This window comes from Microtus oregoni, unplaced genomic scaffold, assembly GCF_018167655.1.
Source record: "Microtus oregoni isolate MIOR12 unplaced genomic scaffold, Mior012 000019F_ref0000042, whole genome shotgun sequence".
In the NCBI taxonomy this organism is placed as follows: domain Eukaryota; kingdom Metazoa; phylum Chordata; class Mammalia; order Rodentia; family Cricetidae; genus Microtus; species Microtus oregoni.
Window position 1 is genome coordinate 4,502,450 of NW_024543078.1, and position 27,717 is coordinate 4,530,166.

General features: G+C 58.4%; 1 protein-coding gene across 3 annotated transcripts; it reads left to right on the forward strand.

Annotated features, from left to right (window-relative positions):
* The first annotated feature begins 1,577 nt into the window (after positions 1-1,577).
* Positions 1,578-27,381, forward strand: Pip5k1c (phosphatidylinositol-4-phosphate 5-kinase type 1 gamma). 3 transcript variants are annotated; one of them, XM_041669052.1, is made up of 19 exons: positions 1,578-1,767; positions 12,913-12,944; positions 13,441-13,533; positions 13,924-14,054; positions 14,513-14,630; positions 15,335-15,487; positions 17,507-17,806; positions 18,775-18,980; positions 19,744-19,827; positions 20,015-20,063; positions 20,435-20,519; positions 20,769-20,930; positions 21,194-21,332; positions 21,412-21,444; positions 21,779-21,880; positions 22,685-22,811; positions 23,679-23,756; positions 24,817-24,891; positions 25,259-27,381. In XM_041669052.1, the coding sequence occupies exons 1-19, from the start codon at positions 1,674-1,676 to the stop codon at positions 25,259-25,261; spliced, it is 2,064 nt and encodes a 687-aa protein (XP_041524986.1). In that variant the 5' UTR covers positions 1,578-1,673; the 3' UTR covers positions 25,262-27,381. The 3 variants fall into 3 exon arrangements, with proteins under 3 accessions (XP_041524986.1, XP_041524988.1, XP_041524987.1); XM_041669053.1 differs by lacking the exon at positions 23,679-23,756 and having other exon boundaries at positions 1,580-1,767; XM_041669054.1 differs by lacking the exons at positions 23,679-23,756; positions 24,817-24,891 and having other exon boundaries at positions 1,579-1,767.
* Positions 27,382-27,717: the final 336 nt, after the last annotated feature.

A 27,717-nucleotide genomic window follows, 5' to 3' on the forward strand; every position in this document is an offset into this window, starting at 1 on the left:
TGACACCCTGGAGACTCTAGGCGGGGCTCCACCCCGACCATGCCCCAGCCCCTCACTGGGGATTCTAGGCGGGACTCCACCCCGACCATGCCCCAGCCCCTCACTGGGGATTCTAGGCGGGACTCCACCCTGACCACGCCCCAGCCCCTCACTGGGGATTCTAGGCGGGACTCCACCCTGACCACGCCCCCAGCCCCTCACTAGGGGATTCTAGGCGGGACTCCACCCTGACCACGCCCCCAGTCCCTCACTAGGGGATTCTAGGCGGGACTCCACCCTGACCACGCCCCCAGCCCCTCACTGGGGATTCTAGGCAGGGCTCCACCCCGACCACGCCTCCAGCCCCTCACTGGGGGGATTCTAGGCGGGGCTCCACCCTGACCACACCCCCAGCCCCTCACTGGGGATTCTAGGCGGGGCTCCACCCCGACCACGCCCCCAGCCCCTCACTGGGGGATTCTAGACGGGCTCCACTCTGACCACGCCCCAGTCTCTCACTGAAGGGTTCTAGGGAGATTCCACCCCTGAACTCTCCCAAGATCATTATCCTTTATATCAGTATTGACTTAACTATGTCTAGATCCTGTCTCTTGGCCCTTCGTGACTTTCCAATTGCAGGTGGAAAATTTTGTTGTTGTTGTTTTGTTTATTTTTAATTTGCTTCCACTTGATTTGAGTACTCATGACCTCATTCCTTCCTGTGATTCCCCAAGACTCTCAGCTTTTACCGGGAGCAGTTCTGTGGCAGGAAGGCTTCAGATTCAGATTTCTAGCCAGCTCTCCGCAAACGCCGATTCTGCGGCTCTAGGACATTTGGAAGCACTGGCATTAGTCAGGCTAACTCGGTTCTATCCCTGCGCTCTTTCTGGTGGAACAGTCTTAGTGACAGGAAGGGTGGACACACCTGTTGCCTTAGCACGGGGAAGCTGAGGCAGGAGAGTCAGGGTTATTATTCTAGCAGCCTGAGTTATATGAGTCTCTGCCTCAAAGAAATTTATTGTTTATAAGTGGAAGTGTTCTTTACTGCTATTGTTTTTTATCGCTTTACACTATAACATACATTATCAATATAAATAATATTACATTATTTCAGGATACCATTATGTAGCCTTGGCTGACCAAGAACTTGCTGCTGCGGTAAATCAGGCTGGCCTTGTGTCTGGTTCAGAGATTTGCTTTCAGCCTGGGGCGTTCCTGAGCCTCCTGTCACTAGGTTCCACCCCTAAGCCCCGCTCCTGTCTCCGCCCCCTCGCAGGCTTCCTCCCCTGCGTTCTCCTGTTAATATTCGCTTCTCCGTTCTTCCCTCTATGGACGCTTGGAGGCGCTGCTGAGTAGTAATTCACCTTAGCCCCGCCCCTGATCGCTGATTGGTTAGGCCCCGCCCCTATCGAAGTCCCTCCCTCCGCCCCCGTACTGCACGTGAACACGAGTTCTTCCGGCTCCGGACGCCTGAGGGCGCTCGCGACTCCCTTGAGTGGGCGCTGCCCTAAACTTCGTCCCGATTTGTGATTGGTTAAGCAGTCTGCGTCACCGCCAGGCTCCGCCCAGACCCCGCCCCCGCGCGGCGGCGCCCCTCCCTCCGCCCTGTGGTGCCGGCGGCGCTTGTTGTTCAGCGGCGGCGGCTGAGCTCGGGTGCATCCTCGGGCCTGCCGCCGCCGCCGGAGCGCTCGGCCATGGAGCTGGAGGTGCCGGACGAGGCGGAGAGCGCCGAGGCAGGGGCCGTGACGGCGGAGGCGGCCTGGTCTGCGGAGAGCGGGGCGGAGGCAGGTAAATCCAAACCCCCGTCGCTGCGATGGGCTCGCCCCGCTCCCCCACTGCGGCGCAGTGGACTCGCCCGCTGGCTCCGCGCTGCGCTACGGCCCGCCGGGCTGTTCCAGTCGCACACGCGGCGCGGGGGGGAGCGCGCTCGCCCATTCAGTGCGCGGGGGGAGGCATCGCTGGGCCGGGAGGCTGCACCGCCCCACCCGCGGATGCGGGGTTCGCAGCGCACGGCCGGTTTTAGGGTCCTTGGGTGACACGGTCGATTCGTAGAAGTGCGTGGGTGCGGCCCTTTATCCTGGCAGCCTGTAGCGGGGGCGAGCCCATTTTAGATGCTTGCGGTAGCGAGGCTAGGGGTCCTCAGGTTTGGAGGCAGAGAGGACCCGTTTGGGGACATCGTCTTGCTGCAGGTGATGGAGACAGCCCTCCAAACCTGCCTCTTTGCGTGTGTGGAGAGTGGCTTCTCCACAGTGCGGGGGATGTTCTAGGGAGAGGACCCTACCTGTGGGCCCTGCCTGGCTTGGAAGACCGAAAATGTCCTCCATGCGACCCCGACCCCTTTCTGGGGCCACCGTGCTGGGCTGTCATGCAGGTGTCACCTTCTTGTCCCTCCCTGCTACACACCACCAGTCAGTCACCCATTTGTGGGCCTCAGTTTACCTCTCTCTAGAACGGGGCGGGGGCGCCTGTCGTTGGAATGATGTTGAGGTCATTTCTTCATCCTGGCTGCGTGAGCCGAAGTCCTGACAACCCCTTCTCCCTGGACCCTGACTGCCGTGCTAGCGTAGCCGGCGTCGTGAGCAGCCTCCCAGGGCGTGCGCTCTGCAGGCAGGGATGTGCACAGCTGAGAGAACATAGCTCTCCCTTCTCCATCGAGAGCACAGGAACTTTCTGGACTCACAGAACCGTCGATGCCTCCAGCAGTATCCCATGGCTCACTGGTGCAGTTAGGTCTCCTGAACTGTCCTCGTTAGAGACCAGAGAGGGAGGCGGAGCCAGGCTGCCGGCGGTCCCCAGCCCCAGGCTCTCAGCGCCTTCGCCTTCCTCTGTGCCATCTGGAACCCAGTGGCAGTGAGCCTGTTTCTCGCCACCTGTCCTCTTTCTCCACTGTTTCCTGGTGCCCTGGCAGTCAGTCCCTTGCTGCGCTGGAAGAGCTGTCCAGGGTCCCTTTCTCCCTGCCCACATCTGGCCTCTGGTAGTTGTAGGTGCTAGGTCCCACGGCAGTCATGGAGCCTTGGGGACAGAGGATCTGCCACTGAACTCTGGACAAGCCTGACTCCAGACCCCCAGGGGCTGTTCCTCCTGGAAGTCCTTCCTGACTGGAGTCCTGTTAAGTTAGTCATCCACACAGAATCCCATAGCTGCCGTGTGTGGGTCCCATCCTCCAGTCCAGCTCCTCCATGTGCCCCCAGCTATAAATTGGGGAGCACCGCACCCCTGACCATCTTAAAGGAGTCAGTGTTGCACGTTGTGTTAGCATTTATTTACCACCAACTGCATGCCTGCCCCCCCCCCCCAGCCCTCCACTGTGGTCTGTTCTGAGGCCTTCTGTCTGTTAAATGTGTGAACATAGCGGGGTGTCCAGTCAGTCATGAGGGGTGGGGGCGGGCGGAGTAGGCCTCTGCTGGTTCTTCCTGGAAGCCTGGCCAGCCGGCCTGCTATCTGCTCTGGTAATTTCCACCAATCTGATGGGACGCTAACCTATCTCCGTGCTGGTTAGAATCCAGTTACATTAAGGACTCTGCTCCAGAGGCCTGGCCCCAAAACCTGCCTGCGTCATGTCTTCCTGTGACTACTGGGGTCCCTATGCGGTTTGTGGTGTGTGGCATGGCTTGGGCCAGGCTGGTGACCTGCCTGGGCTGTAGTGTGAGCCTGTTCCTAAACCCCATCGTTCCCAGCCTGCCACTGCCTCCTCCTCCATCCACACGGGCAGCCAATTATGTCAGCGTTGCTTCTAAAATCACCCGAGAGCCTGCCCACGTCTCCTCCACCCTCTGCCTCCACCTGGTCCAGCTTCGCCGTCCTGCATTTTGCTTCCCCCAGCTCTCCCGGTCCAGAAGGAGGCCTGTTAGGAGCTGGCTCAGGGCCCTCCCTCTGCCCCTCGCTCTCAGCTCCAGCCACACAGGAGCCTGAGTGCCCCTCCCACAGCATGGCACCAGGACAGGGGGCATCAACAGGTGCGCTGGGACTGCCAAGGAGTGCCGGGGTAGCCCATGCCAGGCCATGCGTACCAGGAAGAGGCAGTGGCCTATGTGAGGATCAGAACTCTTGACCCTAGAGACGGAAGCTTCAGTCAGGTCTTGTCTTAAGTGTCCTCTTGAGATCCTGCAGTCGGATGACTGCTGCCTCAGTCTGTCCGATGGAGAGAGGCTCTGGGGCCCTTCCTCGGTCAGACACCTACCATCCCAACACTCGAGAGCTGGAGGTGGGAGGGTCAGCCTGGGCTACGTGCTTGTAGCGGTCAGTGCTCTTGTTGGTCCTGGAGGTGGCGTCAGGTCCTCAGGCTTGGCAGCAAGCTCCTCTTGCAGGCCCAGTACTGACCTATCTTGAGGAGCTCTGACTGTGTTCGGTTCACTGGGGCTGTAAGGACCAGGGGCAGCGCCAGGGCCTGCGATGGCTGGGGCTTACTTGGAGCTCTTGCTCCCTCTGGGAGGCAGGGTCTCAGAGGATTTGTGACCCAGCTGGCCCAGAGCCCCGACTGTCTGTGGTTACATGTATTTGCTGCAGGTTTGGGGACCTGGAATTTGGCAGCCTGGGCTCGATTGAGGCCACACCAGCATTGGTCTTGAGTGGCTGCGTCCCTTGAGAAGGAGTGTGGTGGGTTCTCATGGCTATGGAGAGAGGTCGAGGACTCTGGCGGATCTTGAGTGGACCAGGAGTCAGTTGTTGGGTTCCTGCTCTTCTGTTGCTGGGCCAAGTGGCACCTGTACCTGCCCTGGAATTAGCTCAGAGCCACCACAAAGCTGCGGCCTCACGGCTGACAGGCCGACAGGGGCTTGACTCCCAACACTGTGTCCATCTGTGTCAGGGTGCGGGGGAGAGGATGTGGGGCACACGTAATCCCCAGCCTGCAGCAGCAGGGCACTGAGCAAGCTTTGGCTCCGGCCTCCTGAGGGTGCTGGAGTCTGGGTGGTTCACCTCATGGTGCTGACCGCTGGTTTGGATGTTTTCTGCCATGGTGGCCCTCTTGTCCTCACGGCCGGTTTTCCTTGCTCACTCCGATGCGCCTGCCTTTGGTCCTATGATTTTCTGGAAGCCGCATCTTTTCTGCTTCCAATCGTGTGATCTTTTGTTGGTGTGTAGGAAGTTCTCGGGATGGACCTTGTGGATCCTTCTCTGACATCTGCTACGCCAGTGTGCATCCCACTGCTCTTCTGGTGGCCGCTGACCTCCAGCAGATTTTAGTTTTTCTGTTGCCAAGTGTGTCCGTGTGTCTGTTCCCAGTTTGACATCACAGACAGAAATTTCCCATCCTGAGGTTTTAACTCTCACTATTCTCAGTTCCCTCTTTGTGTTTTGTTTTTGTTTCACATAACCGAGGCTAGCCTCAAACTCACTATGTAGCAGAGGATGATCTAAGCTTCTGATTCTGCTGCCTCTGCCCTCTCAGTGCTGGGGTAACGGGTGTGTGCCACCACACCTGGTTCACATGATGCAGAGGACGGAGCCTAGGCCTGGTGCATGCTGGGAGAGTGCTCTGCCCGCTGAGCCCCAGCCACAGAGCAGAAAAATGGCCAGGGCTTCTGCGTGGGTGGACACCGTGGGGGACACAGCTACCTTGGAGGACACTGCCTGTAGGGATACCTGGCCACGTGTCTTGGTGGGACAGCCCGGCCTCCCACCTGGGACTTTGATGGTAGTTGCCTTGCCTGACACAGTTAATTCTTCAGGGCAGGCTCTATAGCCTTCTCTCCTCTCTCCACCACTGGGCCTGAGCCTCTTCCCACTACTGTAGGTTGTCGCCCTGCCTGGCCTGGCTTCCTGTTTACTGCTAGAGCTGACCCACAGGGAGGCACACCGCTGTCTAGTGTGGTGGGAGGGCCGTAGGGACCGTCACCCTGGAGAATGGGTGCCATGGGGTCCCAGTGCCCACCCAGGCTTGCACCCATCCCTGCCCTGATGGTCCCCAGGTCCCCTAAGGGCCTGTGGTGTGTGCGGCTGCCTCCAACTCTCCTGCAGCAGCCGCCTCGTGATTTCCTCTTTCTGTTCCCAGGATGGTGGTGGGCTGAGAGGAAGTGCAGCCCAGGCCCGCCCAGCCTCCCAGCTGCACAGGGTGTCCCCGTGTGGCTAACACCTGCAAGCATGCCTCTCACCTCCTGGTGTCGGTGCACTCCCCCATTAGTAGCTCAGGCTGCAGCTACTGTCACTGTCCTGCCGTCCCGAGGTGGCTACAGTCCGAGGTCGGCTCTGAGCCGCTCTTCTTCCCTGTGGGTTTAGGAGAGTGAATGCAGGTCCTCAGGATTGTGTGTCTTTACCTGCTGCCCTTGTGGTGTTGATAGCAGTATTTTGCAGTCTCCATCTCTGTACCCTTCCAGAACCTTCCATCACCCCATCCCCTCCTCCTCACCTCCCCAAACCCACAATCCAGTCTCTGTCTCAGACTGGCCTATACTGGAACACACACCTGTGGGGTGTCAGAACCTTGCTCCTGTTCACAGCTGAGTAATATTCCATTTGGGGATCAGCCCTGCTGGTGTGCTGCTCCCTGTGTGGGCAACTGTCCGGTGCTTCCCCGACACCGACTGTTTCGGGTGCTCGTGTAGGGAGTGTGTGCACAGGGTTCTGGGTGGACCAAGCTTTTTACTTCCCCTGGTGGCTGCTGAGTCATTGAGAAACTGTCCAACTGAGAACAAGCCAGGCTTGCCTACATTCACGGCCGCTTCTCCCTCCTGCCCGCCGCAGGTGGCTTCCTGTGACCAGCTTCACTGATGTTTGTGGTTGTTTTAATTTTTAGTATTGTGTGTATACCTATCATGTGTGCTGCCCTGCGGGTGTCGAGGCCACAAGTCAGCTTGCCGGAATCGTTTTTTCTCTTTCTACCCTGTGGTCCTGGGATTGAGCTGCGGCTGTCCAGCTTGGTGGCAAGCGTCTTCACCTAGTGTGTCCTCTTGCTGGCCCTCATTGCCTGCTTCCTGACGAAGCTAAACTGGAGGGCACGAGGAGGCATCTCATTGTGGGTTGTTTCATTGTTTGTTTATGTGTGTGCACACGTGTCTGTGTGGGTTTGTAGCCACCTGTGTGTAGGGTGCCACGGATCCCCTGGAACTGAAGATACAGGTGGTTGCTAGCCGTGTGGGTGCTAGGAATTGAACCCAGGTTCTCTGGAAGAGCAGCTAGTACTCCTAACGATCACGTTGCTTCCCAGCCCATAGTCTGTGTTTTAGACAGGGTCTCATTGTGTAGCCCAGGCTGGCCTTAACTCCCCATCCTCTGTCTCAACCTCCTGAGAGCCAGGATGGCAGGTGGGGGCTACCATGCCTTCTGTGGAGCCGGGAGCTCAGGATGTCTTGCATGCTGGTGAGCTGTGCCCCTCATTGGCCTCTGAGTAGTATCCCCTCTGGGCATGGCCAGTCCCCTCTGCATAGGGTTTGTTTGTTTGTTGTTTTGTTTTGTTTTAATCCTTAAAAGTGCCAGCACCTGCAAGTGTCCCTGAGATGAACCAGTAAAATCTCAGCTGGGAGGTGCCTGAGAGTCCTGCTGCCTGGGGTTCACCCTTCAGGGACATTTAGAGGGTGAATGTGCAGGACAGACAGTGACAGGAGAAAAGGATTGAAGTCACTGAAACAGAAGGGACCGCCCAAGAAAGGTGTCTGTTGGCCGTGTTGTCCCTGAGAACTGAGCAGTGCGGCAGGCAACATGGAGGAGTTGGCCGTGCAGAAATTCTGTGGCAGAGACCCAGGCTTGGGGTAATGATGGGGACAGTACATGGCAGACGGCAGGCACCCAGGACAGGACCCATTCAAATGTGAGTTCTTCCTAAGCCAGAACCAGAAAGCCCTGGTGTGGAGTCTCTGGCACCCAGAGAGGGATCTGATTATCAAAAGCTTCAGAACCCCTGGGGAATGAGTAGACTTGGACTGTGCAGCCGCGGCCTCCCAGGCAGCAGACCCTTGTCCTGTCCCTCCTCCACCCATCCCGTGATCCAGGGTGCATTCTGGTCTCCAGGCCTCCCCAGAGCTCAGCTCCCACTGCCACCATGACCTGCTTTCTTGAGAACATTAACCCAGGGTTCCCAGCCTCCCTGAGTCCTCAGGTAAAATCTGAGGTGAGGCAGAGTGTGTTCGCCTGGCTTGCACTGCCTCCCACCCCAGCACTAAGGGGCAGAGGCAGGGGCATGTCTATGGGTTCCAGACCAGCCTGGTCTACACAGTAAGACCCTCCCCTTGCCCACATACCACAGGAGACACATCATCCCCCTGCCTCAGCCTCCTGGGTGGGTGTGGGGCAGGATGCCTGTCAGAGCTGTCAGTGGTCCAGCGTTGTCCTGCCACCTGTAGTGTGGGGTAAAGATTCACCGGTAGAGGGTGGGAGCGCCATCGCACTAGGGCCTGGGTGGTGGCTCCGCCAGGATTTGGTAAATTCTCTTTCTTTGTGACCTTAGACCCTCCCTGTTCCTTAGCAGCTTCTATGACCCAGTTTCTCGGCAAGTGGCAGGATGCACAAGCAATGTGGCGACTGGCTCACCAGGGAGAGGTGGTAGTCCACAGGAGACACCACAGCTTTTCTTGCCTGAGACAAGGTCACCATGTAGCCAAGGATAGCCCTTCTGCCTCTACCTCCCTGTGCTGGGATGACAAGCTTAGGACACCAGCTCAGCAGTGCGGTGACATCCAGCTCACCACTGTCCTCTCACCTCAGCCTCCAGAGTCCTTGAAAGATGGATATCACCACCAGTTCTGGTCACTTCCTTGCCCAAGACTATTTTTCCTCCTCCTCCTCCTCCATCTCCATTTCTTCTTCCTCCTCCTCTTCCATCCCTCCTCCTTCTCCATCTCCTCCTCCACCTCCTCTTCCATCTCCTCCTCCTCCTCCATCTCCTCCTCCACCTCCTCCTCCATCTCCTCCTCCTCCTCCACCTCCTCCTCCATCTCCTCCTCCTCCTCCATCTCCTCCTCCTCCATCTCCTCCTCCTCCATCTCCTCCTCCTCCATCTCCTCCTCCTCCATCTCCTCCTCCATCTCCTCCTCCTCCATCTCCTCCTCCTCCTCCTCCATCTCCTCCTCCTCATCTCCTCCTCCTCCATCTCCTCCTCCACCTCCTCCTCCATCTCCTCCATCTCCTCCTCCTCCATCTCCTCCTCCACCTCCTCCTCCATCTCCTCCTCCATCTCCTCCTCCTCCATCTCCTCCTCCTCCTCCTCCATCTCCTCCTCCTCATCTCCTCCTCCTCCATCTCCTCCTCCTCCATCTCCTCCTCCACCTCCTCCTCCATCTCCTCCTCCTCCTCCATCTCCTCCTCCTCCATCTCCTCCTCCATCTCCTCCTCCATCTCCTCCTCCTCCTCCATCTCCTCCTCCTCCATCTCCTCCTCCTCCATCTCCTCCTCCTCCATCTCCTCCTCCTCCATCTCCTCCTCCACCTCCTCCTCCATCTCCTCCTCCTCCTCCATCTCCTCCTCCTCCATCTCCTCCTCCTCCATCTCCTCCTCCTCCATCTCCTCCATCTCCTCCTCCTCCATCTCCTCCTCCTCCTCCATCTCCTCCTCCTCCATCTCCTCCTCCATCTCCTCCTCCTCCATCTCCTCCATCTCCTCCTCCTCTATCTCCTCCATCTCCTCCTCCTCCATCTCCTCCATCTCCTTCACCTTCTCCATCTCCTCCTCCTCCTCCATCTCCTCCATCTCCTCCTCCTCCATCTCCTCCATCTCCTTCACCTCCTCCTCCTCCTCCTCCTCCTCCTCCTCCTCCTCCTCCTCCATCTCTTTCCTTATTTTCTATTTCTGCAGTTCTGGCTCGTGGGTGCCCTGCGGTGTCTCTTTGACCTGCATGGTCCCTAGCCCCTCTCTCGGTAGACTTTTTCTGGTATTGGTGCTGGATCAGGCAGTTCTTCGTATGGGACTGGGTAGCTCTGACATCTGTGAAGTCCTTAAAACAGCTGTCATGAAAAGAGACCATTGAACCCTCCAGTGCATCAGGTGCGCACAGGGTGGCTCAGCCTTGTACAGACCAGGCGCACGGCTGGGGTCATATGTGTTCCGCACCTGTTTCTCAGGAACCGAGCTTTCTCTCTCAGCCCTGCAGAGAGCCACTGGCCTGTCCCCTCACACACTGCAGCGGTGGGTTGTGGGGGCGAGGTGTGCAACTGCTGAGGGAAAGTGGTGGCTCTCTGTGACCCCGGCCACTCGGAGACCAGGCCTGAGCTCTGGCAGCTGGAGTCTGCAGGTCCTCTGAGGGGTGTGCTCACAGCCATGGTTCTTCTGTGCTCGGATTGGGGCTTCTTGAGCTCTCATTGGTGGACTGCAGGCATCACTTACTTAACGGTGTCCACCTGAGAGATGTCCGGGGTCACTGGTTGTGCAGCCAGTATAGCTACATTTCCCAGAGCATCTCTCTCTGTCCCGCAGGCAGCCCCCAGCCCACAGACACAGACCGCACTGTGACTTTCGTGTCTGGGTTTCTCTGAGCCTGTGTCCTCGGTGTCAGGGCTCGTTCCTGTGCTTGGCTGTGTGGCCTGCAGTGTGCAGACGAGCAGGACGACAGGGTACACTGCCGTGGGGGGAGTCACGCTGGGCAGCAGAGCACAGCCCGGATGCGGGGACTCTGCACCTTGCTTGTGCCTTCAGCCAGGGTTGCTGCTCTTCCGTGGGTCTCACCTGTGGTCACGGTTAGCGGGAGAAGCCGTAAGCCGACTCTTGTGTGTGGTGCCTGGGTAGCCGAGCTGCCAGGACCTCCAGGACCACATGCCAGCTTTTCAAGACCCTCTCTCTGATACGGCTCTGCCCAGGGCTAGAGCAGGCCTGTGTGCGTGGGCATCCCAGCCACCAGGCCCTTAGCAGTTGCACACGAGGGTTGTCCAGGGTGCCCGTGGGGCAGGCCTTGCAGGAATCTGGCAAAGGGAGCTTCAGGGGACACAGCCGTGCAAAAGCCCGGGCAAGACGGAACAGGAAAACTTGTGGACAGGAAGCACTTGCTGGGACACCCCTCCCCAATCCGTGCTTCCTCTTCTCCTGTCCCAGGCCAGCGAGGATCTGGGATCTCCCTGGCCACAGTTTCTGTTTCCTGTCAGTTTAGCGCAGTCCCTTCCTTCCTGTGCCGCAGGCCTCTCTGCGTTTCTTCCCTGTTGGTGTCGTCGGGGTTTACCTGTTCCCTGCCTCAGTTTCAGGGCCCACAGTGTGGCATCCGTCTGGCTGTCAGTCAGCAAGTGGTGACTGGAAGAGCGCTGAGGCAGGAGGACGCAGATGGCGGCTTCAGAGCAGGGCAGCATTAGTGAGGCAAAGGGTGGCCGGTGTGGAGTGTCTGCAGGGATAGAGGCTGATAGAGTAGCGGGTGTGGCCGGGTGGTATTCCCAGGCAGGCAGGCAGCGTGCTTTCGTGGGTGAGTGGTTGTGACGGGTGGTGACAGCTCCCAACCTGCCCGGAGAGTTTGTAGACTTACCCGAGGTCACACAACCTTGGGAAAGCAGACCCCGGCCTGAAGGGAGAGGGGTCATTGTGTGGCTCCACCTGCCTGGGTGCTGCTGGCAGATGTGGGCTGTCAGGGCTCATGCACCACACCCGTAGCCAGCTGGTACCCCACTTCCCCTCCTCCCTGACTATTTTTAAACATAATTTCCTGGAAAACGGGGCTGCTTACTCAGAAGATAATTGGCTGGGAGGAGAGGTTGTCTGCGCTGAGTCAGGGCCGCGAGTGATGCTCTACCCCTCCAGACCATGTCACAGGGTCTGCTTGGCTACCATGTTTCAGGCAGGAAGGGAAACCGAGGCAGGAGCCCATTGAGGTCAGAGAGGGACTCAGGGCCTCAGAATGTCACCTGCAGCCCTGGGAGCTGCTGAGTTCTTGCTTTCAACCCCAGGGACCTCCTATAAGCCCTAGAACATTCTGCCTTGGTCCTCCCCCCAGTCCTTCGGCCCCACCTCTCCTCCCTCCTCTCTGGGCCCCAGATGCATCCACAGATTGCTCCACTATCAAGGCAAATGCTGTTCTAGAACCTTCGCTGGCTCCAGGTGCTCAGCCGTCGGATGGCTACCATTGTCACCCATGTGCAGCTGCCCAGAGTCCCCAGTCCCAGTCACGGTTGGGATCAGGGGTCCCAGGTCCACCTGGAGCACATGGAACCTGTACCCTTGTTTTTACAGTTCCTTCCTTCCCCAGGACCCCACAGTAACGCTGGGTTCTAGGAATCACCCCCATCCAAGCCCACCTCCCACAGAGGCACTTGCCCACCCCACCTCTGTCATCACCAATTGACTCCATTCACACCTCCTTGTACCCAGCAGCTCCTTGCTGTGAGCACTTGACTCCCCTAGGCTCCTGGGGCACAAAACCACAGACTTTTCTGCTGCAGAGAGGCCAGGGCAAGCACCAGGTCAGCTTCTAGGGCCTCCTGCGAGTTCCATGACCCTGTGACCTCCACTCACTCTGAGATCCCACAGCCTCCGAGTCTGCAGCCCCTGTGTCACCAGCACTGCAGTCCACACAGTCTTGGGTGTGAAACCCACGTGGGCAGTCACCTGGTCCTTGTCTGTGTCTGGATCCAGGGACCCCAGTGAGCCTGGGGTGGGGAGGAAGTCACCCTTGGGCACGGACATGTACATTCCTTGTGAACCAGGGCCAGCTTGGTGGGTGTGACCCCCGGCACCCAGGTGAGCAGCTGGGTGCTGCAGCACACCTGCGACCAGCACTGGGAGATGAAGACAGTGGGGGCTGCGGCTCAGTGATAGACCCCGTCTCAAGAGCCACAGTGCGGCCATGGTGCGCCTTTAATCCCAGCTCTCAGGAGGCAAAACGCAAGCCGATCTCTGTGAGTTCAAGACCAGCCTGGTCTACAGAGTGAGTTCCAGGACAGCCAGGGCTACACAGAGAAACCCTGTCTCAGAACAAAAATCCAAGGTGGAGAGCAATTGAAGAAGCAATTGACGCCAGCCTGGACCCTGGCCTTTGCTTGGACGCTGAGGTAAACATGGAAGACAAATTCTAACTGTGCTCTCCCTCTCCAGGTGGGACCCAGAAGAAGGCTGTCCTTGCAGAGGTGAGTCCACCTGTCCTTCTCTCCAAGGAGGCAAAGGCCTGAGCATCTGCTGTGTCCTCAGACTGGGCACAGATACTGTCCAGTGTGCTATCAGGGATAGATTGGTGGGGAGAGAGGCTTTGGCCGCCTGAGCCTGGTGTCTAGGGCACCACCTGCCTCCAGGCCTGAGTCCTGAATTGATGGTGAGGAATTGGAAGACCTTGTCCCCTAGCTGGGGACCGTTTTTCCCCAACTTCTCATAAGGGAGGGTCCCAGGGACATCCAGAGCCACAGATCAATCAATGGGGGGTAGACCCCAGGCTCCAGTGTCTGTGGATGGGGTGTGTGGCCATCTGAGTGTCTGGGAGCAGTCCGCCCCCTGGTGTCAGATATGGAGAACTGCAGCCTCTGTCCCCTCAGCCCGCAGCACCAGCGACTTCTGCCTCCCAAGCCCTTTTCTGAGCTTCCTAGACCTTCTGGCAACCTTCCCAACCTGTTTTTTCTCCCTGTTCCCCAGGCCCCCTCGGTGACGGGGCAGCCAGGCCCTGGGCATGGGAAGAAGCTGGGTCATCGAGGCGTGGACGCATCTGGAGAGACCACATATAAGAAGGTGGCTGGGGGGCCATCATGGGTGGCCGGGGAGGTAGGGACTGTGGCTGACCGGCAGGCCCTGCACGTCACCAGGCGCTGTGGCCTCCCCACCATAGCAGTTGCTACACACAGTTCGGTGAGACGTCAGTTCCTTTGAGTTTGCCAGAGATGCGGCGCCGTCCCTGCTGCCAGGTTTAGAGTGTTGCCTTACCCCAAAGAAAACCCCACCAAGCCCATGAGAAGCAGCTATCCCAAGGATCCACTTCCTGTCATGGCGCCCTTTGTTCTGTGTGGCATGGCCTGTAGGGGCCTTGCCGTAGAGGGTGGCTGTTGACTGGATGGATGCCGGGATCTCGCTGCAGAGCACAGAGAGTCCTCAGGGTTCTGATGCCACCAACTCTCCCCTCAGACCACCTCGTCCACCCTGAAGGGTGCCATCCAGCTGGGGATCGGGTACACAGTGGGCAACCTCAGCTCTAAGCCGGAGCGGGACGTGCTCATGCAGGACTTCTACGTGGTAGAGAGCATCTTCTTCCCCAGGTATGCCCGCTGCTGCCGACGTGCTGCCTGGCTCCTGCCTCACAGCCACCCTCTCGGGCAAGAAGGACGAGCACGTGACCTCTGCTCTGCTTGCATCTCATTGGCCAGAATCAGTCACATGACTATAGCTAGCTGTCTTGCTCTGACCATCTCTGCCCTGGGAACTGTCATGGGCTCCAGTGAGACAGGGAGGGGCTGCAGGTCACTCAGCCACCATGTAAGCAAGCCTCTCTGGCCTCTGGTGCCGCAAAACCACTCCAGCCAGTCCTGGTACATGTCTATAATTTAGCTCAGGGGAGGCGGAGATTTCACTGCCAAATCAGTGACCTCAGTGTCTCAGAAAATAAGGTGAAGGGGGCTGACCTCTGACCTCCATGTGCACATGTGGCACTAATGGGGAGAGGCACTGCAGAAAGCCACCATCCCTCACAGCCATCCCCCTGCGTCCTCCTCCGCAGCGAAGGGAGCAACCTCACCCCTGCCCACCACTTCCAGGATTTCCGCTTCAAGACCTATGCACCTGTTGCCTTTCGTTACTTCCGGGAACTCTTTGGCATCCGGCCAGACGATTATTTGGTAAGTGTATCAGTCAGCATCGCCAAGTAACAAACTGGTCCTGGGCTGGTGCTGAGAACAGCAGCTGCGTGCCACCTCCCAGGGCCTGGAGTGTATGGCTCCCCTGGGTGCCCATGGCCCCTTTAAGGATATACCTCCTAGGCTCTACCACCACCCATGAGCATACTGGGGACCAAGTCTTCAGCCATGGGGTCTGCCTTGACGCTGCCACCCATGGGCCTCCTCAAGGCTGTGCATCCCTGGTCCCTTTCACAATCCTTGTTTGCTGGCTCCTGTTGAGTTGGGCACAGTCTCCAGTAGGCTACGGAGTCATCTATAGAGAGCGGCTGGGCTTCATTGCCCTGAGAAGCCTTGGTTGAGGGGCCCTGTGGGAAGTGAGCCTGGCCTGGTTTACAGTGGACAGACATAGGACGGGCACCTGGGTTCCCAGGGTCCTGACCACTCAGTCACCGTGACACTCAGGGGCCAACAGTGTGGGAGAGTAATACAGCCAGGTGTGAGTGTCCCTGCCTCTGGGGACATCGGTGGCTCACAGCAGTGGGTGGAGGAAGGACAGACAGGTGGCTATCACGCTGAGGTTCCAGGTGGTGAATAGGTAGGAGGGAGTGAGGTGCCAACGGGAATAGGCCCAGACCCATCACACACCGTGTAGCCCACTGAGGCGACAGCCCTCAGCTGCTCACGCCTCCCACCTCTGCCCCCAGTACTCGCTGTGCAATGAGCCACTCATCGAACTCTCCAACCCCGGTGCCAGCGGCTCCGTCTTCTACGTTACCAGCGACGACGAGTTTATCATCAAGACGGTCATGCACAAGGAGGCTGAGTTCCTGCAGAAGCTGCTGCCCGGCTACTACATGGTACGTGCGGGTGGGCGGGGCGGCACCTTCCAGAACTGACTTGTAGGCCCCAAGCCCGGGGAGGTATGAGTCATGGGAGAAGGAGAAGACCCCATCATAAAAGGCCACTGGCAGTGGTTGGCTCCCCACTGCTCCACTCACCCGGGAACTCAGACAGGACTGAGTCAGAGTGCACCAGATTCTCAGCCCAGGTCAGGGGCCTGACTATGACCACCTTGGGTAGCCGAACATGGAGTGCAACTCAGTTCTGGAGCATCATTCTTAGACTGGATGGTACCCCAGATGTCCCGAGCTTGAGCCTGCCATTGTGTGTCTGTGATGGGACGGTTGGGAATTCTGACCTTGAAAGAGACCAGAGCAGGGGCTGAGGGCAGCTCAAGGGAGAGGCCCCGTCCCCACCTGCCACACTGAGCGGCATGCAGGAAAACACAGTGTAAGGAAAGAAGTGGTTTCTGACCTCCACGTGTGTGCTGTGGCATGCGGTCAGATGCACGTGTGCACAGACAGAAATGGCAAGGAGAGGGTACACAAACTGGAGTCAGGGCTGAGGCAGGAAGAGTGCCGGGTGAGGACCTGTCTCAAAGTAAAATGTGTGCATGTGGCACCCACACCTCCAGTCCCAGCTCTCAGGATCTCTTAGCTGAATGTCAGACTAGTGTACGAGTGAGTCCAGGCTGGCCAGGGCCACACAGTGAGACCTTTCTTAAAGAGATAAACAAATGCTGGGTGGTGGCCACACCTTTAATCCCAGCACTCAGGAGGCAGAGGCAGGTGAATCTGTGACTTCGAGGCCAGCCTGGTCTACAGAGCATGTTCTAGGACAGGCTCCAAAGCTACAGAGAAACCTTGTCTCAAAAAAACAAAAACCAAAAGTAAATAAACAAACAAAGATAATGGGTACTGGAGTGGTTAAGAGCACTTAACTTCTCTGCTCTTCAGAGAAGCAGTCTGAATTCTCAAACACATGGCTGGCTCTCACAGCTGCCTGTACCCCAGGTCCAAGGCATCTGATGCCCCCTTCTGGCCTCTGTGGACACCAGACATACACAGCATGCATATATACATACACATGCACATATGCATATACAGCATGCATATATACATACACATGCACATATGCATATACAGCATGCATATATACATACACATGCACGTATACATATACAGCATGCATATATACACATGCACACATACATATACAGCATGCATATATACACATGCACATATACATATACAGCACGCATATTACACATATACATATATAGCATGCATATATACGCATGCATATACATATATGTACACATACATATGCACCATGCATATTACGCATGCAAATATACATATACAGCATGCATATTACAATGCACATATACATATACAACATGCATATATACACATATACGGCATGCATATACACACATATATAGCATGCATATATATACATATATATAGCACACATACATATACAGCATGCGTATTACACATGCACATATACAGCATGCATATATACACATGCACAAAAATATAAAAATTAGAACTAGATGAGAGCTGGTCGGTTGGTGGTGGACATCTTTAATCCCAGCACTCGGGAGGCAGAAGCAAGAGGATTGCTATGAGTTTGGGGTCAGCCTGGGCTACACAGAGAAACCCTGTCTTGTATTTTTTCTTTTTCTTTTATCTTTTACCTTTTTTTTCTTTTTCGAGACAGGGTTTCTCTGTAGCTTTGGAGCCTGTTCTAGAACTCGCTCCGTAGACCAGGCTGGTTTCGAACTCACAGAGATCCACCTGCTTCTGCCTTCAGAGTGCTGGGATGAAAGGCGTGTGGGGCACCACCTGATGAAACCCTGTCTTGACCCCCCCCCCAAAAAAAACCAAAAAACAAACCAGAAACATTAGAAGAGAGGAGTGGGGGTGTGATCGGGGTGGATGGTTGGGAAATCATGGCATGCCCCACTCTTCTGAGATCTGACCATGGGGGTCCACGGCCATTTGCTAGCTCCTTGTCGCCTTGCCCTGCAGAACCTCAACCAGAACCCGCGCACGTTGCTGCCCAAGTTCTACGGACTGTACTGCGTGCAGTCAGGTGGCAAGAACATCCGTGTGGTGGTCATGAACAATGTGCTGCCCCGGGTCGTCAAGATGCACCTCAAATTTGACCTCAAGGGATCCACTTACAAGCGCAGGGCGAGCAAGAAGGAAAAGGAGAAGAGCCTGCCCACTTACAAGGACCTGGACTTCATGCAGGACATGCCCGAGGGGCTGCTGCTGGACGCTGACACCTTTGGTGCCCTGGTTAAGACCCTGCAGCGTGACTGCCTGGTAAACACGGCCTCCTCACCCTGAGCTGCCCTGCTAGGCTCAAGAGTGGAACCAGTTTTCTCTGGTGACTCCTGTGTCCCTGCACGGACAACAGCCTGAGGCAGGAGGATCGATCACTCAGGCTGGGGAATTAGTAAATGCCTGGGTAGGTTAACTAGAACCTCTTTTAAAAATGAAGGCAGGGCTGAGATTAGCTCAGTGGTTGACACTTAGCTAGCACTGGGGCCTCCTTCCCCAACGTCACACACCAAGAGACAAGAGCTTAGCAGGGTTCAGTGGGCAGGGCCTCTGCCCAGCATGCTGATGCCCTGGTCTATCCCACTGCCGCAGAAACCAGATGGGTCAGCCTGAGCTGCATAGCGAGTTTGAGTCCGGCATGGACTACATGAACCCTTTTCTGAAAAATAAGGCAAAACAATTTTGTTTTATCTTTTCTAGACAGGGTTTCTCTGTAGCTTTGGAGCCTGTCCTAGAACTCGCTCTGTAGACCTGCCTCTGCTTCCTGGGTGCTGGGATTAAAGGCCTGCGCTACCACCGCCCAGCGTGGGGTTTTTTTGAGACAGGCTCTCGCTCTGTAGCCCAGGCTGTTCTGAAACTCTCTCTGTAGACAAAGCTGGATGTAAAACTCACAGAGATCCCCCTGCCTCTGTCTCACGTTTGCTGGGATTAAAGGCGCGTGCTGAACAAGGCCTGCATGGAGTTTCTAAATTCCTGTCCTTGAGAGACTAGAAGGGCCCCCTGGCTGTCAGCACTGTGTCTTCTCACTGCCCATAGCTTACAGACTCCCAGAAGGAACCAGACCAGGCGCCTGGCTTCCAGTCCTGGGAGACCCACCCCCCAGGGGCACTGAGCCCTAGGTCCGAGAGTGGCAGACCCGGCCCCTCCTGTGCCCAGTGTGCTGCGGGTCTGCGCTGGGTTTGGGTTGGCAACTGGGCCACCAGTCCCCTGACCCATGTCCCCGACGCCAGGTGCTAGAGAGCTTCAAGATCATGGACTATAGCCTCCTGCTGGGTGTGCACAACATCGACCAGCAGGAGCGGGAGCGCCAGGCCGAAGGTGCCCGGAGCACGGCAGATGAGAAGCGGCCGGTGGCACAGAAGGCCCTGTACTCCACAGCCATGGAGTCCATCCAGGGTGGCGCAGCCCGTGGGGAGGCCATCGAGACAGACGACACGTAAGTGGGTCCTGGGGCGCCCAGAGCTGGCCCCGTCCACCTTTCTCGTGGGGGCTGTATCTTGTGCACACCCATGCAGCCTGCAATCTCCACAGCGGACGGGCTGTGTGTGTAGTTACAGGCCCTGGCTCCAGGGGGCAGTGGAGCTGGGCAGGGAATCTAAGAGATCCAGGCCAGCCAAGACTGCATAGTGAGACTGTCTAAAGAGGGACAGTGGCCTTTGTGTAGTGACCCAGCGGGAGACCTTCAGGTCCCTGTCTTCTCATCTACCACCCCAGGGCCCTGAAAGGGAGGGTGCCTCGCCCCTCAGGTTCCCAACTATGGGTCCAAAGTCTCTAGTGTGGTGAGAGCTGCCAGTCACAGCCTTGGGGATGAGGCCCAGTGATGCTGACTTGGCATGAGGACTGTTGGCTGCGGCTCTGTCACCTGTAGAGGGAGAAGGGTGAGCAAAGGCCCTGCGAGGCCGCCACCCTGAGACCGTCTCGGCTTTTGTAGGGTCTATGTGGGGCTCCGCGGGGACCAGGTGAGCCGACTGGTGGGGCTTCATCTCCAGCTGTGGGACTTTGGGCTGCTGTGGCATCAAGGGGTATCAGTAACTGGACGGGGCTGCGTGGTGGCCATTGTGGTGTGATTAGCAGCTTAGGATGTGCAAGGCAGCGGCTGTGCCCTGGGTGCAGTGTGCTTGCGCGCATGGAGGTGTGCTGTGTCTGCTCAGCCTGGACCCCGGTCTTCCATGTTTGGCTGATCCTGAGCCTCTCTGCAGGATGGGCGGGATCCCGGCTGTGAATGGGCGTGGGGAACGGCTGTTACTACACATTGGAATCATTGACATCCTGCAGTCCTACAGGTAAAGGCCACGCCCGGAAGAGTAGCCACACCCACCTCATCCTCCCTCCCTTGACCTCAGCCTGCTCAACCTATAACCTTCAGGCTGCCCTCCTCAGGACCCAGCCCTTGTCAGCTCAGCCTGGCCAGGTCCCTCCCAGCCCTGCCTCAGGCAGCAGCCTGACCTGAGTCCTTCTGTTTGTCCCCAGGTTCATCAAGAAGTTAGAACACACCTGGAAGGCCCTCGTGCACGATGGGGTGAGTGCCATCCACATTTGTCCGGTCACTCAGTCACTGCACCCAGGGGCATACAGGACCCCACAGCTCAGAGCTGGCCTCTGGCCTGCTCTCCACAGGAGTGCTGGGAAGGGTTTCTTTACGTAACAAGCTCCTGGGGCCTCATTGCCACAGCCCTGCCTCAGGAATTCTTACTCATTTGTTCAAGGCTGCCCTTAAATCCTAGAATCCGGGCTCCGAGAGAGGAACTCTGCGAGGGGTCACTAGATAGGGGCAAGTGGAAGCTTCCAGAGTGCGAGCTAAGGTTGGGGTGCAGTGTCATGGTGACACTCAAGGGCTGAGGCAGAAGGCTGGTGCTGTGTCCTCCAGTGACTCCCCCCTTCCCCCCCCAGGACACTGTCTCCGTCCACCGGCCCAGCTTCTATGCCGAGCGCTTCTTCAAGTTCATGAGCAGCACAGTCTTCCGGAAGAGTTCATGTGAGCCTGGCCTGTGGGAGGGTCCCTGGCTGGGGCTGGGGACGGTGCAGGGTCAGCCAGTGAGCTCCTGGCCACTGGGCCCAGAGAGGCAGCACTTCCCCAGATCACAGCCCAGCACAAGATGTCTAAGGGGCCCTGATGAGGCGGGGCCATCCAGAGGGGCAAGCAGTGAGGGGAAGAGTCACCTCCAGGAAGCCATGGGGTCCAAGGCCACCCCAGCACCCAACTCCTGCCCTTTTCGCCCTGCAGCCCTGAAGTCCTCTCCATCCAAGAAAGGGCGTGGTGCCCTGCTGGCGGTCAAACCCCTGGGACCCACGGCGGCTTTCTCAGCTAGCCAGATCCCCAGTGAGAGAGAAGAGGCGCAGTATGACCTGCGGGGGGCCCGCAGCTACCCCACACTGGAAGACGAAGGTGATCTGTCAGCCTATGCTCTGGGCATCAAGGAACCCGGGAGTGCAGTACAGACGAGCAAAGGCCCGGGGTGGCCTGGGGGGTAGCGAGAGGCAGAGGAGCAGTGCGGAGCACTTGCAGGCATCAGGTGGTCTTGGCTAAGGGCTTCAGACAGGGCTAGGATGGAGAATCCGAAAGGCAGGAGCAGGAAGAAGGCCAGCCCCTGAAGCTGAGCAAGTGGGAGGGGGACGGCACCCCAATCGCTTGGACTTGCTCCCCCCCAGGCCGGCCCGACCTCCTGCCCTGCACCCCACCATCCTTTGAAGAAGCCACCACAGCCTCCATCGCCACCACCCTGTCGTCCACTTCCCTCTCCATCCCAGAGCGCTCTCCTTCCGAGACATCAGAGCAGCCCCGGTACAGGTGGGTGGAGCTTGAGGAGAGGCTGCCTGGTCTCTGCAGCTCTGACGTGGGTCCCAGTCACTCTCTTCCTTCCCCACAGGCGGCGCACACAGTCTTCGGGCCAGGATGGCCGGTGAGCCCCCTCTCCCTGTCCCCATCCACCTTCAAAGGCATCAGCTTGGCACTGAGCTCCAGGCTTCACCCCAGATACTGCAGGCCTGGTGGCTTCCAGAACCTTCCGACCCTCCTGCATCTCAGGTCCAGACACCCAGCAGTACCCAGCTCCCCAGCGTGTGGGCTGCTGGCCACTTGGCCACCTGCTTGTGCTGCAGACACCCCCACAGACCACAGCAGGATCCAAGCTGCTCCTGCTCCCCCATAGCCCCCAGACTAGGACCCCCAGGGACCAGGAATTGCAGGCGGCTCTGGGGTTGGGGAGGAAACTGAGGCTGGGCTTTTCTCTGCAGGCCCCAGGAGGAGCCCCACGTGGAGGACGTACAGAAGATAACAGTCCAGGTGGAGCCAGTGTGTGACGTGGGGATTGTGGTCCCCCAGGAGCAGGGTGCAGGGTGAGGGAGTGCCTTCCCTGGTCAGGGGTATCTAAAGATGTGTGTGTCTGTCACTGTTGCCCCACGGAGGACGCCTTCCCAGGCCTGCTGCTGTTAGACACGGGTCCAGTGATCCAAGGGTGTGCGCACCTGTCACCCCAACATTGGGGAGGCCGAGGCTCTGCTGCTGGGATAAACACCGTGAGCACAAGCAGCTTGGGGAGGAAGGTTTCATCTCCTGCCACACTCCACACTCTGCCGGGAGGGAAATGGGGCAGGGACTGACTGAGCTCATGGAGGCGCCTCCTAGGGCTCTGCCTGCTTTCTTAGGCAGCCTTGCTGGGGTTACCCGGCTCACGGTGGGCAGGACCCTCCCACATCAGTCAATCAAGAAAACACCCCCATAGGCTGGGCATAGTAAGGCATGCCTTTAGACACAGGAGGATCTGAGTTCAAGGCCAGCCTGGTCCACAGAGCAAGTTCCAGGAGAGCTGGGCTCTGAAGAGAGACTGTTTCAAAACAAATATATAAATCACTAAAAGATGAAGGAAATGTCCCACAGACTTGTATACAGAACAATCTGATGGGGGCATTTTTCTCATTCCTGGGTCCCTCTTCAAGGATGACACTGCTTATGCCTTGGTGGAAACTGGACAGCACAGAGAGCTTCGGGTCGGCACCCGCTCTCCTGACCACACACATACACACACAACCCAGGGTCCCTTAATCTGGAGGGAGGGAGGGAGTTAGTCGATCCGGCTAAGGGTGGGAGGGTGTGATGTGCACAGAGACACCCAGGACCCCACCTCTGCCCTGTGTCTCCAGAGTGGAGGCTCCCCTGTCTGGGGCGTCGGCTGCAGCCACTGTGGAAGTGGATGCCACCAGCCAGGCCTCTGAGCCCGCCAGCCAGGCCTCGGATGAGGAGGACGCACCCTCCACAGACATCTATTTTGTAAGTTCCCCTAAGCCTTCCCAGCCCCTTGGGCCCCCAAGGTCCCTGTGGACAGTCACACCTGCTTCTGTCTCGTGTCGGCGCTGTGGGTGACAGGGGCATTGCCCCTTTTTGGCCCTGGGGAGACCTGAGCAAAAACTGAGGCCCTGTGTTTCCTGCAAGCCAGGGACCCATAAGAATACCACGTCCTTCTGGGGGCAAGTTCTGTTTGTGACGGTAGGGCCTGGGGACCTGGGGAGCGACAGGCCCCGTGGTTTCTGTGTGGCAGTAGGGCCTGGGGACCCAGGGAGCGACAGGCCCCGTAGCTGCAGTGCAAGTTGGGACTTGGCCCCTCATGGACAAGGCTGGGTCAGCCCAGGCCTCAGGGATCTGGGGTCCTCCATGACCCATCCACCGTGGGGAGAATGGTAGAGGGTTGTGCCCGTAAATAGGTCAGAGCCTCAGTAGCCCCTGGGTGAGCTGGCCTATCACAGTGTCCTGCCATCTCACCTGGGGCCCGGGGTTGTCCTCACACCCACCCGAGGCCCTCACTGCTTCCCAACTAACCCACTGTCTCTACGCTGCGCCATTGAGGCCCCCGTCCCCCACCAGGCCCTAGAGAGCCCCAGTCAGGCCTGAGGTCACCCATGCTGGGCTAAGGTGTGCGTGCATTGCTGGTTTTGACCTGGCAGTACCCAGGACTGCGACCTGAATTAGGTTCCGGCCTTAATGGGGTCCCCCAGCCTCCAGCCTGCCCACACGTCTGCTTCAGTTGCTTGTGCCCACCAGCCCTGCTCGGCCACCCGCCTGTCTCCCCTGCCTGGTTCCCGCCTCATCCTCTGCCCTCTCCTCTCTTCCTTCCTCCCGCCCGGCCCACTGTGTGGCCAGTTCGCCCACGGGAGATACTGGCTTTTCTCTCCCCGTCGTCACCAACTGCGGGCCATGACACCGAGCCACACAGGCGCTGTAAGTGACCACAGACCGTCACGCGCGGAGATGGGCTCCCAGAACACAGCACCCCACACCCCTTCTCTCCTCAAATGACTGTGGGAAATCACAGCCGTAGTGGAGGTCAGCTGAGTCCCGACCTGAGCGGATGTGCTCTGTGATCAGAGCCCACAGCAGCAGCAGGCAGGGTCTGGAAGACCCCAGCCACCTGCGTCCTGCGTGTGGACACCTCTTCCCATCCTGGCGCTGCTGCCATTCCCTCTGCAGCATACTTCACAGGAGGAGAGACCATGTCCCCACAGTCCCCACACTTACTGCTAGGTCACCTCCCAGTACATGTGACTGGGCTGCCGTCTGGACCTCATAGCTAGGGCTGTCACCTCCACATCAGCAGTGAGCACCGCCCTAGCAGGGACAGCGTGGATGTGGCGCAGCCTGTCACTCCAGCATCAGAGGTGGGGATGGGAAGTCAGCCGGGGGTGGCTAGGTGGGGTGCAAAGCTGCAGTCTGCAGAAGAGACAGTAAGTAGACCGCGGTTGCCGGGCTGGCCTTGGCCCTGGCCTCTGGGAGATCACCCCAGGATTTTTATCCATCTGCCATGCTGCCCTGAGGCCCTTTTGTGCTTTGGACAGGGCCGCTGGCCTGTGATCTCTTCCTCCTAGTCTGTGCCACTGGGAAGCCTGCAGCTGCGGGGGTGACTGCTCAAGCTGGCTCTCTGGGGTTCTGATCCTGTGGGAGCCCGCTGTAGGGGCCATGTACTGTCTCAGTGCCCAGGGGACTGGCCAGAGCAGGCTAGGGGACCAGGGCAATGGAACAGATCGGGGTACACATGGAGAGGAGGAGACCCCTGCACCGCACCCCGCTGTCCCTCCTGCACCCCGGCTTCACTAACTGCTTCCGCTGCCACCGCTGCTTCCCCAGGGCCAAGGGTTGGGGGCAGGTGCCCCTCACAAAGGGAACCGGGGTTGCGGCTGCTCCCCAGGGTTGGGATCCCCCTCTTTTACTTTCTGTCTCTTCCTTCTGCCTGTCTGCTCCTCGCCCCCTGCTCTTCTGCACCCCTCCTGCACGCGCTGCACAGCCCACCGACGAGAGGAGCTGGGTGTACTCCCCGCTCCACTATAGCACGCGGCCCGCCTCCCGGGAGAGCGACACAGTAAGTCCCCAGGCAGGGTGGGAGGACAAGGCCGGAGCTCCTCCCCCTCCCCTGGCGACTCCCGCCCCTCTACCAGCTACTCCCTTCCTGGTGACCCCCCCCCTTCCTCTGGCCCCGACTCTCCCAGCCCCTCCTCCCTTTGACTTGCCACGGTTCTTTCTCCTTTTGCTTCAACTCCTCCTCTCCCCCCACCACCTGCTTTAGGCACAGGCATCTCTGTGTGTGCCAGCCAGGTGGCCCAGGGAAACCGGGCCCGACCTCCGGGCCACCCACACCTGCAGCCCTGAGGCTGCACCTGGACGCCTAGTGGGTGGCTGGGTTTCCCGCTGGCCCCGCCCTCCCTCACCTGCCCCTCTGGTCTTTGCAGTAACTTCTATGCAGTCCCCAGTCTGGAGCCCAGTGTCCTTCTGCCACCCCAGCCACTTCTTGGAGGCGCTTGACCCCAACTGGGGCCCAGAGTTCAGCGACATCACCCCGAAGGCCCTGGCCCAACCTCGTTCTTGCCCTCCCCACCGACAGATGCCATCCCAGGATAGCTTGGGCCACCATCTGCCGCTACCTGTGCCTGTTGGAGCGGCAACATCCGGAGTGCCCGAGTTTCTATTTATTTTGGGTCCTTTTTTGCACGGAGAGGGAGCACAGGAGCGATTTTCCAGGAGAGAGACAGAAGACAGGAAACCAGGAAGAGGCCGCTGGCCTTGGCTGATCAGGCCCTACATGGCCTCCTGCTTTTGGGGACCTGCCCCAGCGACCACTCTCTCCAGGGCTCTCATGGTGGCCTGCAGAAGGGACAGGCCCGGGAGCCTCTGCCTGCTGTCCCAGATCTGTGCTCCTGAGCTGGACGAGGCCACTGTTGCTGCCTTGGCAGAGCCCCTCCGTCACCTCAGGTTTGGGACCCGAGCAGACCAGGACGAGCCATGCCCTGTGGACTTTCTGCATCTTCTCAAACTGCCACAGGAAGGATGACCCAAAGCACGAATGTCCTGCGGTTACAATCACACCTGGCGCTGACTGGGGGCAGCCACGCTGCCTGCCTCCCATCCCCATGAAGCCCTGAGTTGGGGGTGTGGTTCCCCTCGACTCTCAGGGCATTCCCCTTCAGAGCAGCCCTGCCCTGGGAAGAGCAGGTGGGGCTCACCCTAGCTGAAGACAACAACCAGAGCCAACCATGTCCACTGCACCCCCATCTCCACCCACATGGGACTTCTGGGAAGTAGTATGCTGGGTACAGAACCTCCTGCCCCTGCTTCATGGATGCTCCACCCACTACGTTTGGTAGGAGTCCAGTGGGACCAGCTGCCAGCCAGGCTGCAGCTCCAGTACACAGCCCGGACCCATGGGCCCCTGGGTTGCACCGGCAGGGACGTAGAGTCAGGACCTGGCTAGCTTCCAGGGACCACAGCAGGCTAGTAGAGGGGTGAGGAGCCACTTGGCCCTTGCTGCAGTGTTGATGGCCACAGTAGGAGGGACAGACAGGGATGCCTGCCACAGTTCCGTGTTTGTTAGGTCTCAGAGCCCCTCCACAGGTCTTGCGTTGCTTGCTGATGGGACCCGCAAGTGGCGAGTGAAAACCCACGTGGTGAGCCACTGACTTCCAGCCTGCACAGACCACTCCAGGAAAGCATTGTGTCACGTCTGTCATTCCTAGTCTTGGAAGGCTAAGGCAGGAGGACTGTGGCAAGTTCCAAGCTAGGCTGGGCTACAGAGTGAAAAGACCAAAAGAGAAAGAAAAAAAAATCAGAGGTGGAGCTGCTGGTGAGTGGGCAGAGCTCAGGCAGCAGCAGGAGCTCTGGGTTCCAGCCCCTGGGAGGTGGAGACAGGAGCAGTTCAAGGTCATCCTTGCCTATATATCCAGTCGGAGGCCAGCGTGGGCTACATGAGACCCTCTCAAAAAAAAAAAATCTGTAAATAATATTTGTGACTCCCATCCTGTACCCCCATCCTGTTCTCTCCAACGGCCGCTAGCGCCCCACCGTGGACGGCGTGTGAACTGTACTGTAAGGACCAGCGGCACCTCCAAGGCTGAGGTGTCCTCGGTCCGTCTCTGTACCCTCCGCCCCCCCCCCCCAGACATCCCAGCAAGTCCCTGTCCCCACAGGGACCTCAGTGCAATATGCCCTCCCCGTGGGGTCCCTTGGCACGGTACTGTCTCCGCAGTCCTTCGTCCCCCGCCCCCACCTCCTTTCTCCGGTGGTTAAAAATCACATCGCACACCCTCACCCCGGTCCTGTTTTTATTGCTGAATCCATTCTGAAAACTACAAACCTCGTGTGTCTTATTCATCAGGGCGAGGGAGTGTCGGATCCTCAGCCCCTGCTGTCTGGTGTGTGACAATCCAAGCACGGTGTCCCCCGGCACCAATCGGGGCCCTGTCCCTCCAGTGCAGCCGCTGCTGGCCGAAGCCAGCATCCGTATGCAGCCCAGGTTCCCGCCCCACCTGCCATAGCCCCTCTTTTTAAGTTGAGGTCTCTAATAAATCGGGTATAAACAGCTCGCCTCCGATGACTTCAGCGTGTGCCGGGGTCTTTGGGATGGGAAGAGATTGTTGACGTCAGGGGGGGTCACGCGCGGCATGCACTGACCAGCAGAGCAGGGCCCAGAGCAACATCCAGGAGTCGGCAGGGGCTCCCGTCCTGACCATGTCCCCAGGCTGGGCTCGAACATCGAAGGCTTCGGTGGCGCTCCGGGGCTTCGGGACGTCACGGTTTAGGACTACCCAGTCCCCCTAAGTCCCGCCCACGTAAGCCACGCCCGCCCTTCGCGTTCTCCTTCCGGGTGGGGCGGGGCAGTCTGGATTCAGCGGTCCCGCCCTGAGATCCACGTCCG

Bases quoted from the DNA above. Each gene is read 5' to 3' on its own strand.
- Pip5k1c (XM_041669052.1), top strand. From the start codon at position 1,674: ATGGAGCTGGAGGTGCCGGACGAGGCGGAGAGCGCCGAGGCAGGGGCC. The intron at 14,631-15,334 runs GTAAGTGTATCA...CTCTGCCCCCAG, and splicing joins TCCGGCCAGACGATTATTTG to TACTCGCTGTGCAATGAGCC. The intron at 15,488-17,506 runs GTACGTGCGGGT...CTTGCCCTGCAG, and splicing joins TGCTGCCCGGCTACTACATG to AACCTCAACCAGAACCCGCG.